The sequence below is a fragment of the Urocitellus parryii genome, chromosome 5 (genome assembly GCF_045843805.1).
Source record: "Urocitellus parryii isolate mUroPar1 chromosome 5, mUroPar1.hap1, whole genome shotgun sequence".
In the NCBI taxonomy this organism is placed as follows: domain Eukaryota; kingdom Metazoa; phylum Chordata; class Mammalia; order Rodentia; family Sciuridae; genus Urocitellus; species Urocitellus parryii.
In genome coordinates this window covers 9550839-9568455 of record NC_135535.1, presented here as the reverse complement: position 1 = coordinate 9568455, position 17617 = coordinate 9550839, and the positions used below count along the sequence as shown (strand labels likewise).

The 17617-nt window shown below is 56.6% G+C and overlaps 1 protein-coding gene across 2 annotated transcripts; it reads right to left on the bottom strand.

Moving 5' to 3' along the window:
- On the bottom strand, nt 1-10063 carry Cbx6 (chromobox 6). 2 transcript variants are annotated; one of them, XM_026411477.2, is made up of 5 exons: nt 9910-10063; nt 9702-9745; nt 9499-9564; nt 9298-9364; nt 1-5377 (listed from the first exon to the last, which is right to left on the bottom strand). In XM_026411477.2, exons 1-5 carry the CDS (start codon nt 9976-9978, stop codon nt 4382-4384), a joined length of 1242 nt encoding a protein of 413 aa, XP_026267262.1. In that variant the 5' UTR covers nt 9979-10063; the 3' UTR covers nt 1-4381. The 2 variants fall into 2 exon arrangements, with proteins under 2 accessions (XP_026267262.1, XP_026267263.1); XM_026411478.2 differs by having other exon boundaries at nt 1-5323.
- Nucleotides 10064-17617: the final 7554 nt, after the last annotated feature.

Genomic DNA, 17617 nt, shown 5'->3' with positions numbered 1-17617 from the left:
AACAAACACACACGACAGTCACCCGCCGAACCCACCCTCCCCCGCCCGGAATCCACGGAACCGGAACGACAAGACCAACCCACACCGAAAACCAGCCCTTCCCCGCCGGAAGTCCTGGCGGGGAGGAGGGGGCAGGGGCCGCCCGACTTCCGGCTCCTGCCAGTCCTACTACGTTCCCGTCTTGACCGCTGGAGGCGACGTTTAGCCAGCTGGGAGCTGGATGGTTGGACCACAGACAAGGCAACACCACTTCATTTTAAAAATGAGCGCGAGAAAAAGAGACAGTGCCCCTCCCCAAATATAGAGCTATATACGTATACTTTATATATATAGAATTCCTTCGTGCACGATTCATTAAATGAGCTTTTCAAAAATTAAAAAAATTATAAGATACATATTTATTTAGGCCTTTGTGTTTTTAAATTAAAACCAACGAAAAGCAATTTGCATCTCTCTGTGCCCAGCAAGGGCAGGCGGGGGCACCTCGCTCCTCTCACCTGGCCTCTGGGGGAGGCCCCCCACCCTCCCGTTCGCCTAACTGATGCTCTGCATACAGTAGGCACTCACTGCTGGAGCACTGACTCCTTTGAGGCTTTGAGAGGGCGGGCAGGTTGAGAGGAAGGGTCCCCGGCCCTCACCCAACAGTCTCCCTGCTTCTGCATCTTGGGGACTGTCCACAAGGGGGGGCCAGGGAGCCCCTCTCCTGCAGTTTGAGTCCTTAGCTGGGCTAAATTGGGAGGAGATGCAGACAGAAAAAACTAAAACGCTTAAACTTCTTCCTTTTTTCTTTTAAAAAAGTGATTCCTCAAACCATATAAGCCCCAAAGAGGCCACCTTGGGCTAGTGCGTGGGAGCCCAGGAGTGGAACTGACCGGCTGACCAGGTGGGGCTCCACTGTCCAGCACGGACGAAGTGCAAAAAAAAAAAAAAAAAAAAAAAACCAACCAAGCAAAAAACCCTCCCAAAACAGAAAAGTGGGGGAAGGGGGTGCATCCTCTCAGAAGGGGCCACAAAGGCTGGCAGCAGCCCAGACCCCCTAGCTGTTTTTCCCGAAGGCTGATCCTCCAGCTCTGGGCAGTCCACTGGCCTGGTAATCCCAGGACCACTCAGCTCTGGGATCAGCCGCTGACCTTGTCCTGGAGTGGGTTCCTCACCCCAAAGAAGCAGCTTGGCCTCCTTTGGAATGGGGAGATTCCGCCCACCCTGCCACCTCTCCTGCAGCTGGGAACTTGGTCATCACCTCCTCCTGGATCACAGGAAGGAAGCTCATTTTGACCTTGACCCCTTTGCAGAGTGAGAATAAATGGGACTGTGGGTGGCTGGAGGTCCCAGGGCCAGCAGCCACGAGCACCTCACGTCCTTACACACCACCAGTGCCTTACGCCCAGGTGCCTTTCACACATGGGCATGCTGAGGGTCAGAGCGGAAGTGAGACAGGGGCACGTGCCCACTGTCCAACTCAAACCAGACACCGGATCTCATCTGTTTCCTATGACGCGTAGGAGGGAAGGGGTGCATTCAAGGGGAGATGACCAATGGCCACCCTCTAGTGAACATAGAGGACAGTGGGCTCTGGGAGTTACTTCACATACAAAAATAAAGCAAACCAGATTGCAACTTTTGCTAGGTAATTAGGCAAATGGAAAAGCAGCAAGGGGTGGAGGAGGGGCCCACAGGAGGCCGATCCGTCCAAGTGTGCGGTCAGGAGTGGGCAGGCTGACTGGGCCTCCTGGGAGAGGGAAGGAAGCCTCAGACCCCATGCCCCCTCAGGCCCTGGAGGGCACCCTCCCAGAGGCAGTGTGTGGGCATGCCCGAGGTGGGGACAAGCTGCGTGGCTTGGAGCTGGGGCAACAGCCTGCCCGTGGAAAGAGATGTCCCATCTCCCCAGTTACCCCTGTCATAGTCACTGCCTACATCTCGCAGGGAAGAGACTCTTCCTGGCCAGGGGAGCTCAGGAAGTTCCCGTCTCAGGGGTGATAAGAAGGTCCCCACAGGGTGGTACTAGGAACTGCTTGGCCCTATAAGCTAGCAAAGGAATGGAGAGGAGAAGCCACACCTTCCAGGAGAAAACTGCTAACGAGCCACAGCCACAGAGCACCAGGACCCCATCTCTCCAAAACCTCAGCAGCCTTGATCTCCATCAGCCGGGCAGCAGCCTGGGCCCCGGCTTCTGGCTCGCTCCCTGGGGGCAGCTGTCTTCCTTCCCTTTACTAAGGACGGGTGTGGAAGTGGGCCAGCTCAGCGGAAAGGCTCAACCTCCTGGGGTGGAGGAGGATGGCCAGCCCCAGGGACCACCAGCTTCTCATGGCCACCTCGTCTGTGCAATGCCGCATCACTACGTTCTCTTTAAATATCTTTCTCCCCCCACCCCACTCCCTTAGGAACCCCATGATAGTTTTTTCTATTTCTTTTTTTCTCTTTTTTTTCTTTTTTCTTCATTTTTTGAAAAACTAATTCTTTCACTTTCCTGTCATAAAATCACCTCTGAAAACACAACTTCTTTACAAAAAAGGTCACGAATTACACAGATTCTCAGGAAAACACATTTCCATGGTCTCTGGAAACACCTGTAATTGGCCCAGGTGGTGGCTCACCTGGGGAAGGGCTGGGGGAGTCACCTCTGAAGGCAGAGGAGAAATACCAGCCCTTATTTTGGGGAAAAGCCAATTGGCACTTGGACGGTCGCAGAGCCCAAAGGGCGGGGTGGGGAGGGACTTGGAGTGCTGCCACCTCAGACCCTGTGGGAGCCCCTGTTCTGCACCCCAAGGGTGCGCTGGGGGGGCCATGCTGCAGCCCCCAGCAGGGAGATTCGGAAGAGTGTCCTCCCAAGGGACCAAGGTGCTTGCTCAGTATCTGACGGGCTCCCCTCCTGCCTCTTGCCATCTTGCTTCCGAGCAAGGTACCAAGGGCGGCACATATAGGGACCCAGTTTAGCCACATGCAGAAATTGCCATCCACATCCACCTGCGTCCCTGGCAGTGGCCAAGAGTGGGCTGCCAGGGGCCCCAGACTCACCCCAGGGGACAATACCCTTGTCCTCCGGAACACAGGCTCCTCTGCAGTCTCCGGTCCCTGCAGCCCACTCTCCCAGTGCCTGGCCTAAAGCTGGGGCTTTGGTCTCTGCCACTGGCATAGGTGCCTCGGCTCCCTGGCAGCAGGGGCAACAGACGCTGCCTAGGAGCCCCGAGGCCTCCCGCTGCTCTGAGCAGGCTGGGCTGAGAGAAAGCCTCAGCGTCAGAAGCAGATGAGAGGGCGGGGAGGAGCGGGAGGCCCTCGGAGCTCTCCAGGCCCCCCCACCCCCAACACCCTGGAGGAGGGTGAGGCTGAAGTGGGGCTCCCCATGCTCGCCCACAGTTCCCACCATGCCAGGTCTGCAGTGAAGGCCCGGCTGGCTGGGCTGACCACCCCAAAGAGAAGGGTCTGGGGCTCGGTGACCTTAGCACACTGGGCAGGGAGAAGCCGGGCAAGGGCACAATAAACTGCCCAGACACGACTGTTCCAGGCCTGAAGAAAGGGAAGGGCCAGGCCTTCAGGGACCCTGTTCTGAGGAGCTGCAAAGGGTGCCGCAGGGAGGGCCCATGGCCCAGCACCCGATGCCCACATGGACCCTCGTACACACACGCCAATGGGCAGATGCACACTCAACCGAACCTTCCACAGCAGGTTCTTATAGCACCTTTGGTCAAGAACTGAAGGGCCTTTAGATGCCAGGAGGCTGTGGCAGGGTGCACTCTACCAGCTCCTCCCGCCTTCAAGATGGGGATCGGAAGCGGACACAGTGGGGCACAAGGGGCCTGCTTGGGCCTGGTCCAGAAGCAGGCAGTGAGGCTCGGCCTCTGGCCCAGCTGCTGTGCCCTCACTAGTGGAGCGGGAGGGGCCCATCTGGTATCCTCCTTCACTGTCTGGGGCTTTGCCAAATGGGCAGGGAGCCATCCCTGCCCCCTCCTGCTAGGCATCTGCAGGAAGAAAAGGGACCATGCCCACCCTGGGTGGGGGTCTCCGAGGGACCTGCAGCTGCTGGGTTAGCACCGAGGTCAGACGCTGTACACGAGCAAGAAGCAAGCAGAGGGGAGATGGAGCGGGATGTAGATAGGGCAGGTGGCCAGGCCTGGGGCTCCCTAGAAGCCCAACAGGCCCACTGCACACAGGTAGGGGCAGTACCAAGAGACAAGCGCGTGCCCTGTCCCAGACTTGACCTAACCCAGACTGCCCCGCCCACTGGCCTCTGGGAGGCCAACTGCCCAACCCCATCCCTGGGTCAGCATGGAGCCATTTGAGACAAGCAAAGCACAGGCAGACGGATCTGAGGGCAGGGGTAGGGCAGGAGCACAGGTGTGACTTCAGGCAGGAGGCCCCCCTGCCCTCCTCCTTGGGGGGCCCTTCACTTGCTCACCACACTGCTGCCACCTCCGGCCACAGCGCCTGCTACCCCAGCAGCCACCTTCTCGAAATCCTCAGGGTTGCAGAATTCCTTGATAGTGACTGTCAGGAGGTTGCTGGTGACATCGGTGACAACCACATTGGAGCAGGGTGACATCTCAGGACGCCAATCCCCAGCCTCAGGCTCAGAGGCAGCACTGGAAGGCTCTGGGGCCACTGGAAGTGCCTGGGTGGCGGCAGCAGTGACATCAGGAGGTGCCCGCTTGCTGGTGGCCGCCGACTCCGGGGGAATGGACAGGTCGAGCACCTCTGGCTCGGGCCAGGTGGGGGCGGGGGAGCTCATGGTCTCAGGGAGCAGCTTGGGGGGCGTATCATCAGGGTCAGAGGACTGCAGTGTGGGCGAGGGGCAGCCCGAGGAGCTGGAGCTGTGGGCATCGTAGGGGGCAGCAGGGTTGGCCAGGAGCAGCCCCTGGCCGGGGGCGGCGGGGCCTTCGGCTTTGCCGGCAGGAGGGGGGGACAGAGGGGCAGGCGGGGGCTTGTACAGTGAGAAGGTGCCGAACTTCATGTGGCGGATCTGGGTGCGCAGGACGCTCTCGCTGAACTTCTTACTCTTGCCTATGACGCGGTTCCTCGATGGGACTTTGGGACGGGCAAGTGCCCCCGCGCCCTGCGCGGCAGCCCCTGCGCCAGGGCCTTTGTCGATCACCTTCAGATTGAGGATGATGCGATTCCGTTTGGGCTCGCGGGGCTTCACCTTGCGATTGATGATCCGCACGGTTTCGGAGAAGGGTGAGATGGGTGGGCGCAGGCCAGGGCTGCCTCCTTGGGGGTCTGGGCGGGGCAGGGGGCGGCGGGACATGCGGTGGCAGCGGCGGATGTCCTTCTTGAGCCGGTGCACAGCTGCGCTGGAGTGCAGCTTGGGCGAGGAGGCGCTGGCGCTCGGCTTGACAGAGAAATGCACATCACTGATGCGGAGAGCCTCTGCCTGCGCCCGGGCCTGCGGGCAGAGGGGCGTGGATGGGACCTCAGGGCCCGCTGACCTCCCACACCCTGCACAGCCAGCCCTGAGCACGGTCTCAGGAAACCAGCTGAGAGCAGGCAAGAGAACACCGGTACTTATGACCCTTACTCAGAACAGGAGACAAGTCCAGGAGGGGACTCCACTTGCCTAAGGTGACCTGCAGTCTTGCTGGCCCCGCCTTCATGGCTCAGCTGACGGCCACCCTGTCAACAATTAGGACCCTTCACTGGGGGGCAGTTCTTACAATTCTCAGTGACATGAAGGAGGGGCAGGTCCTCCCTGCTCCCCTGGCACCTCAGTCCTGCTGATGCATTTGTACTGTCCCCAGGTTCCCATTCTCTTGCCTTTGGCCAACTCCAGCCCCATCCCCCCCCAGGCCTGGCTTAGAATGAGCTGGAGTGCAGCAGAGGACTGTGGGCAGCCAGGAGAACTCCCAGGCTCCTGGACCCAGCTGTCCTTCCAGGTATGGAATCTCTCAAAAGCCCCAGGGCTCTGCAGTGGCTCATCTGCCACCTCAAGGGAGGTCCAATAGGACCCTTGAGAAACCCAGCTCTTAGTCCAACCCATCTACTGTCAGAGGACACCAAATGGAGAGTGAGCAAGGGACTCCCAGAGCCATATAAGCTGTCCCTGGTGGCCTGTCCTTCCTTTGCTAAGAAAGATACTAAAGAGTCAAGGCCAGGGACTGGGGTCGTGGCTCAGTGGTAGAGCATTTGCCTAGCATGTGTGAGACACTGGGTTCGGTTCTCAACACTGCATATAAATAAATGAATAAAATAAAGGTCATTAACAACTGAAAAAATATTTTTTTTTTTAAAAAAGAGTCAAGGCCAGCTGCTCAAGTCTGCAGTGACAAAAACGGGGCAACATCCTCTCAATGAGGGCATGGCGCACAGCAGCAGAGGGCAGGGGGCGGGGCAGCGCAGGGCAGTGGGAGGGCAGGTGAGAAGACAACCCCCCCAGGTGAAGGAGGTATCATCAAGCCGGGCCCTGAAGCCTAAGAGGAGAGCACCATGGTCCTTACTGAGTACCCAGGGTGCCCAAGCAGTTCCACAGTGAGGGTGGCCCCGAGAAGACAGGGACACAGGGTAGAGGCAGAGAGGCTGTGGGCCCACTCCAGGGAGTGACAGAATCCAGAGTGTACCAGGGCTGGCAGCCATGGATGGGGACAGAGAACTTAGGCAATGACTGCCTGGATCCGGGTGGGAGCAGAGAGATAGGTCACATCCTCACAATCAGGGTGACCCTAAGGTGGGGCTGTGTTCCAGGGTCTTGCCACCTCCCACTCCCCACAGCGCTGGAGGCTCAGCCTCCCAGGGAGGTAACCCGTGTGTCCTGACAGGACTAGACTAACCATGACCTTCCAGCTGACCAAGGGTGGCTCAGAACATGACCCTCACACCCCGGGGCTCTATCTGGTCTCCCCACCCAATTTGGGGCCTCCTGCTCAACAATTCCTCTGGCCACCAGGTGGCAGCACACAAGGCCAATGCCACCAGCTCCCACTGCTCCCAGCCAGCTGAGCTCCCCAGGGATCCGACCACTCACACCCCTTCCCAGACAAAGGCAGAGAGAAGCTTTCTGCTGGAAAACAGGGTCTTAGCTGCGAGAACATCCCCATGGAGCTTAGGGGGTCTCCGCTCTTTCGCACCCTCAGGGGACTGGTGCTTCTCCCTCTGTGTTCTGCCCGATCCCAGACCGGAGTCCAGCAGTGATGCAGGGGAGCGGCAGAGCATGGGTAAACTGCAGATGCAGGAGGAACCCCCAGTCTCATTTTTCCTGTCTGTACAATCATGACAGGCCCCACCCCAGGGGCACTCCTGGGGTACCTCATGGTGTACAGCACCTGCTCGGCACAGGTCTGGATGCAGCAAGCACTCAATTCATTTGTCCATGGGTGTTGAGTCAGTGAGCAAGCATCTCCTTCTAAGGCATGCTTTCCAAATTTTCTACCAGAAACATTTCTTACTTTATAATTTTTAAATATCTTTATGAAATACTGAATACAAGTCTATCTGCCTGGTGAGTTAAAAGTGACCACTGCCAACATGCTTCTGGCTCCGGGGGGTGGGGGGTGGCAGCCCTGGCTGAGGGGTTAGAAACTCTCTAATGTGTTATTTAACTTAAACCTCTTTGGTCTGTCTTCTCAGGTATGAAATGGGGACAATGGAACCTATTGCAGGCTCCTGCTCCCTACAGAGTGGTTCCTGGCAGAAAGTGCTATTTGGGTGTAATCTGATGACTGTCAAGGCTCTCAGCACATCCCAGCAGTGGGCCCAGTTCCAGCTGCCTCCACAGCCCCTCACAGGTATCTTTATCACTCTTGTGCTACCTGTTTTGTAAGATCTAGATCAAAGTGCTACTGTCTGCCTCTGCACCCAGTGTGAGTCCGCCTGCTCCCTTTAATCTGACATGTACTCAAGGAAGAAAAAGGATGAGGTCAGCCATGACTACTAGGATCTCAGGTGGGTTGTTCCCCTTCTCTGGGCCTTGACTTTTTCAAATGCGGATAAAAATACTCCTCACTTCACAAGGTTGTTGAAAGAATTAAAACAATTCATGCACAGGGTTCAGCACTGTTAGGCCCATAGGCAGCTCAGGGAAAAAGAACCTGAAGTAAAAGGCACTTGGTGAACCCATATGCTCAGGGCCATGACTCGCTTCGCCGCTAGAGGGTGCTGTCAGCCCACCAGCCTTCCAGCTGCTCCGCCCCATCCCTCCCACCGAGAAGCACCAGGGTTAAGGCTGCTCCAGGGATCCCCTAAGATACGCTGCAGCGGGGGGCGGGGGTTACAGAAATATGGAATTTTGGAAACCCACATTTTTTCCACTTCTGCTTTCAGTTCAAAACAAACCCTTACACACGCCGTCCTTTGGCTGGGCGTACGTGGGGGGAGGAGTGGGCTGGACAAGACCATCCCACCCTCCCTGGGCTTTGAGCCTTTTGGACAAACTGGAGACTCTTGAGATTCTGCAGCCCCTTTTCTGAAAAAAAGCCCTCCCTATCCTTTTGGTGCCAAACGTCACAAAATAACTGGCTCCGAGGTGGGAAGAGGCCCTGAGATATCCTCAGCCCCACAGGGAGACTGCAGTGCCCCAGTGAGTTCCGCCTGCAGCTCTGCCGGCCACCTGGCCACCTCAGGTCGCCTTACCCTCCTTCTCCCAGACTCTTCTTCCTCACCAAATAATACAAAAGCCCCATCCCCAGGAAGGCTTCCTCTGGAAGTTCATCCCTTCCCTGCCAGGGCCAGCGGGCTAGGCTTCACTACGCCCCGCCCCACCCCATCCTCTAAGAACCTGAATAAACAGGTTGGGGGCATCGGAGGTTCAGCACCTCGCCCACCCCAGTCAGTGGTCCAGCTTGATAACATTCAAGCCAAGTGATTTAAGGTCAAGTTCAAATCCAGCCCAAAAGTGAGGAAGGGAGAGAGGCAAAGTAAATCCTGAAAGGTGGGGAGGGGGAGGTGGGCAGGTGGCTTCCACAGTGCCCCTCCAGGTGCCCCGCCAGAATGTGGCCCCTGCTCACTCTCCCCCTGGGCTCTACCTCCCCCAAGCTCCCAAGGCTGGCGGAGGTGAGGGATCTCCTGGCAAAATAGCCTCCCTGCCACCCCCTCCTGCCACCTGCCACATCCAGTTCCTTCCAGGAGCCCCGCAGGCCCCCCAGACCCTGGCTTCGTCATCGGGGATTATCCCTACTCCCAGGCCCCTGGCTGGAACTGACCCCGGCCTGCTGCCAGGGGCTTGTCTGGGGTTCGCAACTACCCCCTGCCCAGCTGGGGCCCCTCAGGAAAGGCCCGCCCGCCTGGGCGGTCGCAGATCGGTCCCTCCCCTCCCGGCCCCGCGCTGTGCCGGGGCTGGGGGCCCGAGCGGGGGCTGCTGGGGCTGGGCCAGGTTACCTTCAGGAGGAAAGTTTTAGGTTTGGGTCCCCTCTTCTTGGGTCCGTACAGCTCGCGCTCCCTCTCCCTGCGTCGAGAAACGCCAAATGTTAAAAAGAGCCCCTTGGCGGGCCCCCTCCGCGGCCCGCCCGGCTCTCGCGCCTCCCCGCGCGGCGCCCCACGAGCCTCGGCCCCGCCGCCCCTGCCAGCTTCCCAACTCACTTCTGCTCGAAGGCGGCAATGAGCCGCGAGTCCAGGATGTTCTCCTCGGGCTCCCAAGTGCTGTACCTGCCGAGTCACGCACGCACAAAATCCAAATGAAACCACAGAGGCAGGGCACGCCGCGAGGCGCTCGCGACACCCTCCTCCCAAGGCCGGGTGCCCGCTGCCGCCCCTCCCCCACGCCCCGGGCCCGCCGCACTCACTTGATCGCCCACCCCTTCCATTTCACCAGGTACTCGATGCGTCCCTGGAAAACAGAAAGGAAAAAGGAGGGGTGTGGGGGTGGGGAGGATGCGGGGACGCAGGGAGGCGGCGACGCGGGGGTGGCCGAGGGAGCCGGGTTAGCGGGATCGCTTCGCCCAGAGGGCTCCGGCCCCGGGGAGCGGAGGCCGGCGGCGGGCGAAGGCTCACCTTTCGGATCCGCCGTTTGATGATAGACTCGGCCGCGAAGACCCGCTCGCCCACTGCAGACAGCTCCATCTTGCTCAGCAGCACCCACAGCCCATAATACTCCCTGCTCCCGCGGCCGGTGCTGCACCGCTCGCGCACGCGCCGCAGCGCACAGGCCCCGGCGGGCGGGCGCGCGGCGGGGTGCGCGCTCGCGTTCCAGCTGCGGGCCGTCACGTGACCCGCCCGGCTAGCGCGCCGTTGCCAGGACCTCCCCCTCCCCGGGGCGGTTGCTAGGGAAAGTTTGCGCTCGCGGGGCGGGGGCTCGCGTTGGCTCTTAAAGGGGCCTCGCCTGGCGGCGGGAACCCGGGCGGGAGACCAGTGGATGTTTGGCTTGTGACAAGCCCCGTGAGGCGCAGTGCAGTCTTCCACTCCCCTCCACTTCATCTTCCAGGCCTCGGTCGCTATCACCTTCTCCCCTCCATTCAACCCCCCTGGCACGTCTTGCCAGGCCGCAGACCTGTAAGTGCCAGTGAGCCTTGGCGTCTGCAGCCGCGGCGCATCCTCCTGTAGAAGTTTGCAAACAGTTAAATATGATACAGCAGAAATGCATTTGCTGTTGCCTTGCCAGGCCTTGCGGGAATTTCTCTACTCCACACCCCACCCGCTCCGTTATCCATTATTTATGTATTCGTGGGTGTGTGGTTTTGTAACCAGTTCAGATGAGTTAAAACAAAAACGCCACCGCAGGAAAGGGGGTGCGGTGGATCTGCCGAGGCAGGTCGAGGAGGCCGAGGTGATCCTGGGCATCCGTTCTCGAGCTGCGGTCTTGGGCAGCACCTGCCTTCCTTCACCCAGGGGGCCCTGAAGACGAGGAGAGGACCATGTGGCTGTGGCAGGAGGAGGGAGAAGCTGCGGGGCGAGAAGGTCCCGCACCTCAGATTAGGTCCAGAGCGGGTCATCCTTGGGTCACTTGTCAGAATCCTCCCCAGGGGTCATATCAGTGTTTTCTCATCCCAGGCCGCTTTGCCACGTCACTGGCCTGCCCGCAGTTCCTCTCATGGTTCCGCCATTGCTCTCGGGGACACCAGACCCCAACTTCCCATTTGGGGAGGGGCTGCGGGATCTGGAACGGTCCCCAAATAGACAGAAAGTAGCCCTAGCCACACAAAAACCTTTTGTTTTGTAGTTATTTAAGGGTTTTTTTTTGTTGTTGTTACAATAGTCTTGTTCTTTGCAAAACAAATATTTAAAAAACATTCAGACAAGGGGGGAAAACCCTGTAACCTCCATAAAACCGTTAACATCTTCAAAAATCTTCCAGCCTCTGTTCACTGCTTATGTAAGCACATGCATACTATATATACATCACATGGATATTCATTGCGGGTATATATGTGCATATGTACGCATGTATAATTTTTAACAAAATAGGATAGTACTGTTTACACTGTTCTGAAATCTGCCTTTTCTCCCTTACTGACATCAATTAGACCTTAAATACTGATATCGCCATCATTTTAGTGGGGGGGGGACTGAGATGGGTTGGGGGTGGTCAGAATTGTCTCTTGTTTGCACGACTTGATCATCAGGAAAGATTTTTACATTTCTGTGCTGCATCACCATCACTTGCTGTTTCAAATCAACCACATCAAAAAACTAGCATTTCATCCCTGTATCCCTGCAAATGTGTTCAAGTACTACCTTGAGAGAACCCCTCCCCCATAAATCCTAATGCGCCAGAGCAACAGCTATTCACTGGCAAGCCCCAAGTGAGCATCCAGGTTAAAACAGCGCTGTACTCTGGGGGCGGGGGCAGCCAGGGTGCGGGGGCAGCTAGGGTGCGGGGAGTGTGAGTTCTGTGAGTGTGTGTGTGTGTGTGTGTGTGTGTACGCGCCCACACATGTAGGCTGAGAAGAAGGCAGCAAATGAAGCAGGTAGTTATCAATCCACTGGTCAATTCATTCAGCAGCATTTGTGAGCCCTTGTTAAGGATCAGGTTTTATATTAAACCATCAGGAAACAAAGATGCCTCGGGCTCAGTATGCTAAGTCATGTTGAAAGGCACCTACCATGCAATGTGACTAGTGCTGCAAGAAGGGTGTATTAGTTTCCTGTTGCTGCTGAAACAAAATACAGCAAACTTAGCGGCTTGGATGACATAAATTTATTATACTAGGGTTCTGGGAGTCAGAAGTAATGAATCAGTGTCACTGATCTCGAGTCAAGGTATCCTCCTGCCTGTTTGCTTTTGAAGGCTGCAGTAGAGAATCTGTTCTTTGCCTTGTCCAGCTTCTAGAACCTGTTGGCGTTCCTTGGTGCATGGATGGCTTCATCATTCAAATCTGTTTCTGCCTTCTGCTGGCTGACTTCCTGCCTCCATCTCATAAGCACCCTGTGGTCACCTTGCGTCCACCCAAATAATTGAGGACAATCTCTCCCTTTCAGCATCCTTGACTCAATTATGCCAGCAGAGTCCCTTTATATGATGAGTTAGGAATCATATTCATGGGTTCTGGGGATCAGGATGTGGGCGTCCTGGGTGGTGGGATTATTCAGCCTACCACAGAAGGTAAGTACAGGGCGCCTTGGGGGAGGCCTGGAGGAGGGGCCGGGAGGGCTGGCATGGAATCTGCCTGTTAGTGACAAACGGGAAGGGCATCCCAGGTAGAGGTGTCATCCAGGGCACGTACCTCGAGGCCTGAAGATGTCTGCTTTGGGGACCCAACACGCAGCCTGCTGTGGCTTGGGCCAGGGGGATGCGGCAAGGAATGACACTGGGAGGATGGGTGGCTTCATGGGGAAGGACCTTGGGTGCTGCTTGAGCTTGGACTTTGTCACCGGCAGTGCAGCCACCAGGGACTCTTCAGCTGAGTGTTCAGATGAGGTGGTGGTGGGGGGGTGCTGAGGATGTTCAGATTCCTGATCCTTTTCCCTCTCTGGGCCTTCGTGTTTCAACTGCAGCATGGCAGGCGGAGTGGCCAGTTCTAGTGGCTCCCAACATGTTTGGCCTGTGACTTTTTTGAGAATTGTTCTGTCCCAGCTACTCCGTTTTTGAGAGATCTGTGCCCACCCCTAAGCACGCCCTATGCTGTGAAGCCATGGAGATCTTCTCTATTCTACGAGCAGAAGTCCCCTCACCTCTGTGTGTGGTTCTGATGATTGGTCCACGGCCACAGGGGAAGAGATGGATCCCATCCCCTGCTGAGTTGCTGCCCAGAAAGGGCATTTCAGTCAGCACGCGCCACGGAGCAGACCCACAGCACAAAACACCAAGAAGCGATTCTCCCTCCAACCCTTGCGCTGGTTCCCCTTTCTGTAAACCCTCAGAGTCATTGTCAGCCTCTGGAAGGCAGGGCCGAGGACAGGATCCCCTGGTCTTCCTGGTGCAGCTGCTCTGACTAAGGTTCCTTTCATGGTTTTCAGCAGGACCTGTGGGCTTGGCGGCGGCACCTGGACCTGACTCGGTGGACCCTGGGGTCAGGCCTTTAGCCTAGGACTCAGGTGACAGCTGCAGACGCCACATCCAAGGTGGAAAGCCACAGTCTCTGAAGGCCTGGCCTTGAAGTTACACAGCTGTGCTCCCCCAAGTCACAGGTGTGGGGAGCCTAGTTCAAGGTTCCCAAGGTCCCTGCTCTAGTCCTGCCCGGTGTACGGGTCCTGTGTGATCTCCCCCTTCAGTCTATAGGGAATAGACTGGGATTTTCCCGCCATGATTAGGTTGTATGGAAAATGTAAAGCGATTCTTGCGGATGCAATTAAGGTCCTAATCAGTTGACTCTGAATTGCCCCAAAGGGAGTTTGTCCTGCTGTGACCCAGTGGGGGAGGGGGGCTCTGGGAAAGAGGGGCCAGACCTTCCCTGAGGGCAGTGATTTGGGGCAGCAGAATTGCTCTCCTTTTTTGTCCTTGAAGAGGCAAACTGCCACACTGTGAAGCGGGTCCTGTGGCGGGAGCCGTGAGCTGCTTCTCAGAGCTGAGGACCTCAGTCCTGCCATCACAAGGATCTGATTTCTGTCACCACCTTTGAGCTCGCAGAAGGACCCTGAGCTTTCAGGTGAGTACCTCCCCTGGATGACACCTTGGCCACAGCCTGGGAGCCCAAGCAGTCTCCAGATAAGCTGCCCCTGATGATGGACACTGTGGGAATACATGGGTGTTGCCCTGAGCCACTGAGTGGTGGGGACTCAGCATCACGCTCTTAAAAACTCATCAATAACGGCCCAGATTCAGGGATGGGAGTAGACTCCAGCCCTAGATAGAGGATTGACAAGGTCACATGGCAAAGGGGGCTGAGGACTATTATACGATATCACAAGTGGGTCCCCGATTTGGAGGCCAGATACTCCTTCCACAGTGGCACACCCCTATAATCCCAGCAGCTTGGGAGGCTGAGGCAGGAGGATCATGAGTTCAAAGTTAGCCTCAGCAATGGGGAAGCACTAAGCCAGTCGGTGAGACTCTGACTCTAAATAAAATACAAAATAGGGCTGGGGGTGTGGCTCAGTGCTAGAGTGCTTGCCTAGCATGCGTGAGGCACTGGGTTCCATCCCTGGCACCACATAAAAATAAACAAATAAGGGGGCTGGGGATGTGGCTCAAGCGGTAGCGCGCTCGCCTGGCATGCGTGCCACCCGGGTTCGATCCTCAGCACCACATACCAACAAAGATGTTGTGTCCGCCGAGAACTAAAAAATAAATATTAAAAATTCTCTCTCTCTCTCTCTCTCTCTCTCTCTCTCTCTCTCTCTCTCTCCTCTCTCACTCTCTCTTAAAAAAAATAAACAAATAAAATAAAGGTATTATGTTCATCTACAAGTAAAATATATTTTAAAAATAAAAAAAAATAAATAAAATACAAAATAGGGCTAGGGATGTGGCTCAGTGGTCAAGTGCCCCTGAGTTCAATCCTCAGTACGAAGGAGGATGTAGGAGGAAGAGGAGGAGGAGAAGGAGAAGGAGAAGGAGAGATGAGATTCCTGCCCTGAGCACCGGGGTTCATGGGAATTGAGGGTGCAAACAGCTCATCAGAGCTGGGCAACTTTTTGTTGTCCACCTCTCTGAGCCCTGACTTTCTTCATGTGTAAACTGGAGTCCTTCCTGTCTTCCAGAATTGTGAGGATAATAACATACCATACGATAGCATTAAAGGCACCCGGAACTGTCGGGGACACAGTAGGTCCATGGGGTGGAGGGGTGCATGCATACCCCCCAGGCCCTCTGCATCTCCAGAGAGATGGACATTCCTGACCCACATTTTCTTCCACTGAAAGTCAGTTCTCAGATCAGTTCTGGAAATTGAAATTAAATTAAATTGAAAAACATCAAAGGCTAAAGCTTTGCGTAGCACTGTGACATTCCAAGGATTCCTATGTGTGGTTTGCAGGTGACATTAACTAATTCAGTCCTTGAATCCGTCCTGCAGGGAGCTGTTGAGACTCCATCTCACTGTTGAGGACACAGGGTTTGTGCTCACCCCAGGGTGGAAGGCGCAGAGGAGAACAGTAGTAGATTCTCAGACTGAGGCAGGAGGATCGCCAGCATCGCAGAGCCTGGCTCAAATTAAAAATTAAATGGGCTGAGGTGGGCGGGGCACGGTGGCCTGTCATCCCAGCAGCTCAGGAGGCTGAGGCAGGAGGATCACAGTTCAAAGCCAGCCTCAGCAACTTAGCAAGACCCTGTCTCTAAATAAAATATGAAAGGGCTGGGGACATGGCTCAGTGGTTAAGGACCCCGGGGTTCCCCCCCCCGCACCTTCAACAAACAAACACAAACAACAAAAACCGAAACGTAAATGCTGTGGTCACCTGGAGCCCTTCATCTCCTGCCACATGTAGTGATTTGACCCATGAAACTGTGGACAAAAAGCTGAAGACATGAGTTTGGGTAACAGAGGCGAGTCACAAACAGTAGAAATGTGTAGCGACTTCTGAAATACCGCTTTGTGAAATTATGTGCTTCTAAAGAAAGTCTCACTATTTATAGCAAGAAGGCAGAGGAATTGTTTGGAAATATTCCTGAATATGGTCATAATTGGGCAAGGCACACGGGAAATGCCAGTTTTGCTGGAGGGCTCTGATCCAGTTGTTCTTCTGTTTAAGACTCTTAACACCAAAGCAGCCAAGATAACCACGGTAGCTCCTCCTGCCTCTGGAGGAAGGCTCCTCTCTTCCCGTCCTGTCCTGCACATCCTTCCTTGGGTATCACTGAGACACCTGTTTACTGAGTGGTCCCTGCCTCAGGACCTTTGCACTGACGGCCCGTGCTTAGAAAACACACCTGCCAAACCCAGGTCTCTGCAGCTGCCTCTTTCTTCTCACAGGATCTCATTTCAGGTGAGGTCCTCAAAGGCTTGCCCTGGTCACCCAAGAGGAGCGTCTTTCAAAACTACTCAGTGGTCTGGTGGGAAGTGGGTGCTAGTTTCTCTGAGTTCTTTTTCACTTTAAGGAAAGGTTGGAGCAGCCTCACGAGGGGCGCTGGAAGGCCAGGGTGCCCCGGGTTCCCTCTGCAGCTCTGTCAAGCAGCGAGGACCCTGCCCTGGAGCAGTGACCAGCGTGGGAGCTGCAGAAGGCTGGCTGCCCGCGCTGCTCCACCTGCTGTCCCCAGCACCTGCTGTTCCCAGCGTCTGGCTCTGGGGCCCTGCTTCTGCCTACAGCTCCAGGTTCCCTGGACTGAGCTGGCCAGGCGTCTCTTGCCCATTTGGATGTTCTCGGTGCTGCAGGGACAGGGCAGCGTTCCACGTGCTCGTCGTCATTCTCTCCTGTGAAGCATGAACTCCTGAGGCAGGGACCCGGGACGGTGGGCAGCCAGGCAACTGCCACCATGTGCCCCAGGTTCCGGGGACATGGCCTAGAGCAAGATGAGTCCCAGCCCTCGAGAGGCTTCGATTCTTAGCAACAGACAGTGACACACAGGGCGGGGGGGGGGGCCTTGGTTGGATGTGTCGTGGTGGAACACAGTGCACGTGTGGATCCTCAGCTGGGGGTCGAGGACGGCCTTCTGAGGAGCCACATCTTAGATGAGACCCCCCAGAGGAAAAGGAAGAGGCTGCAGGGACTTGGGGAAGAGCTTCCCAAGCAGAAGGAGCGGTGATGCAAAAGCCCTGGGGCCAGGACACATTTGGTATCTCCGAGGGACCAAAGGGAGCCTGGGGCCTGGAGCAGAGTGGACGGGAGACGGGCGGCAGAGGAGGCAGGAGTCCCAGGAGCAGAGCCTTGTCGGCTGGAGGGGAGCTTGGGTCTTGTTCCAAGTGCAGTCAGGAGGCTCTGGAAGAGAAGTCGCTGTGAGAGAGAGAGAGAGAGAGAGGGGCAGGCGGGCACGGCTCAGGCAGAGGGAGCCCCGGCTGCCAGCAAGGCTCTGAGTACGCAGCCAGGGCTGCCCCACGCACAGCAGGAGGCAGAAGCCTGTGCCTAACAGCGGAAAGAGCTGTCCCCAAGACTCCAGGCTGGGGCGCCCTGTCACAGAGGTGGTCTGGGAAGGTGCCGGTTACTTAGGGCAAAAGTGAAGCTTCACACCGAGACACCCCAATACTGCGCAGAGCGCAGGTCTCCTCTGTGGCCTTGGCCTTGCAGTTCTGTGTGCACTGGTCCCTGCTCTTCCCGCTTTGCTGGGAGACGTTTTTCCAGCCACCTTCGGGGGGCGGGGGGGTGCTGGCTTCTCGGGGTTCTTCTTCACTTCAGGGAGATGCTGGGGCAGCCTCGCGTGGGCGCCGGGAGGCCAGCGCCCGGGTTCCCT

Coding starts and splice junctions, on each gene's coding strand:
- Cbx6 (XM_026411477.2), bottom strand. CDS start 9,978: ATGGAGCTGTCTGCAGTGGGCGAGCGGGTCTTCGCGGCCGAGTCTATC. Junction 9,565..9,701: donor TGGAAGGGGTGGGCGATCAA/GTGAGTGCGGCG, acceptor GTGACTCGGCAG/GTACAGCACTTGGGAGCCCG. Junction 5,378..9,297: donor CTAAAACTTTCCTCCTGAAG/GTAACCTGGCCC, acceptor CTCTGCCCGCAG/GCCCGGGCGCAGGCAGAGGC.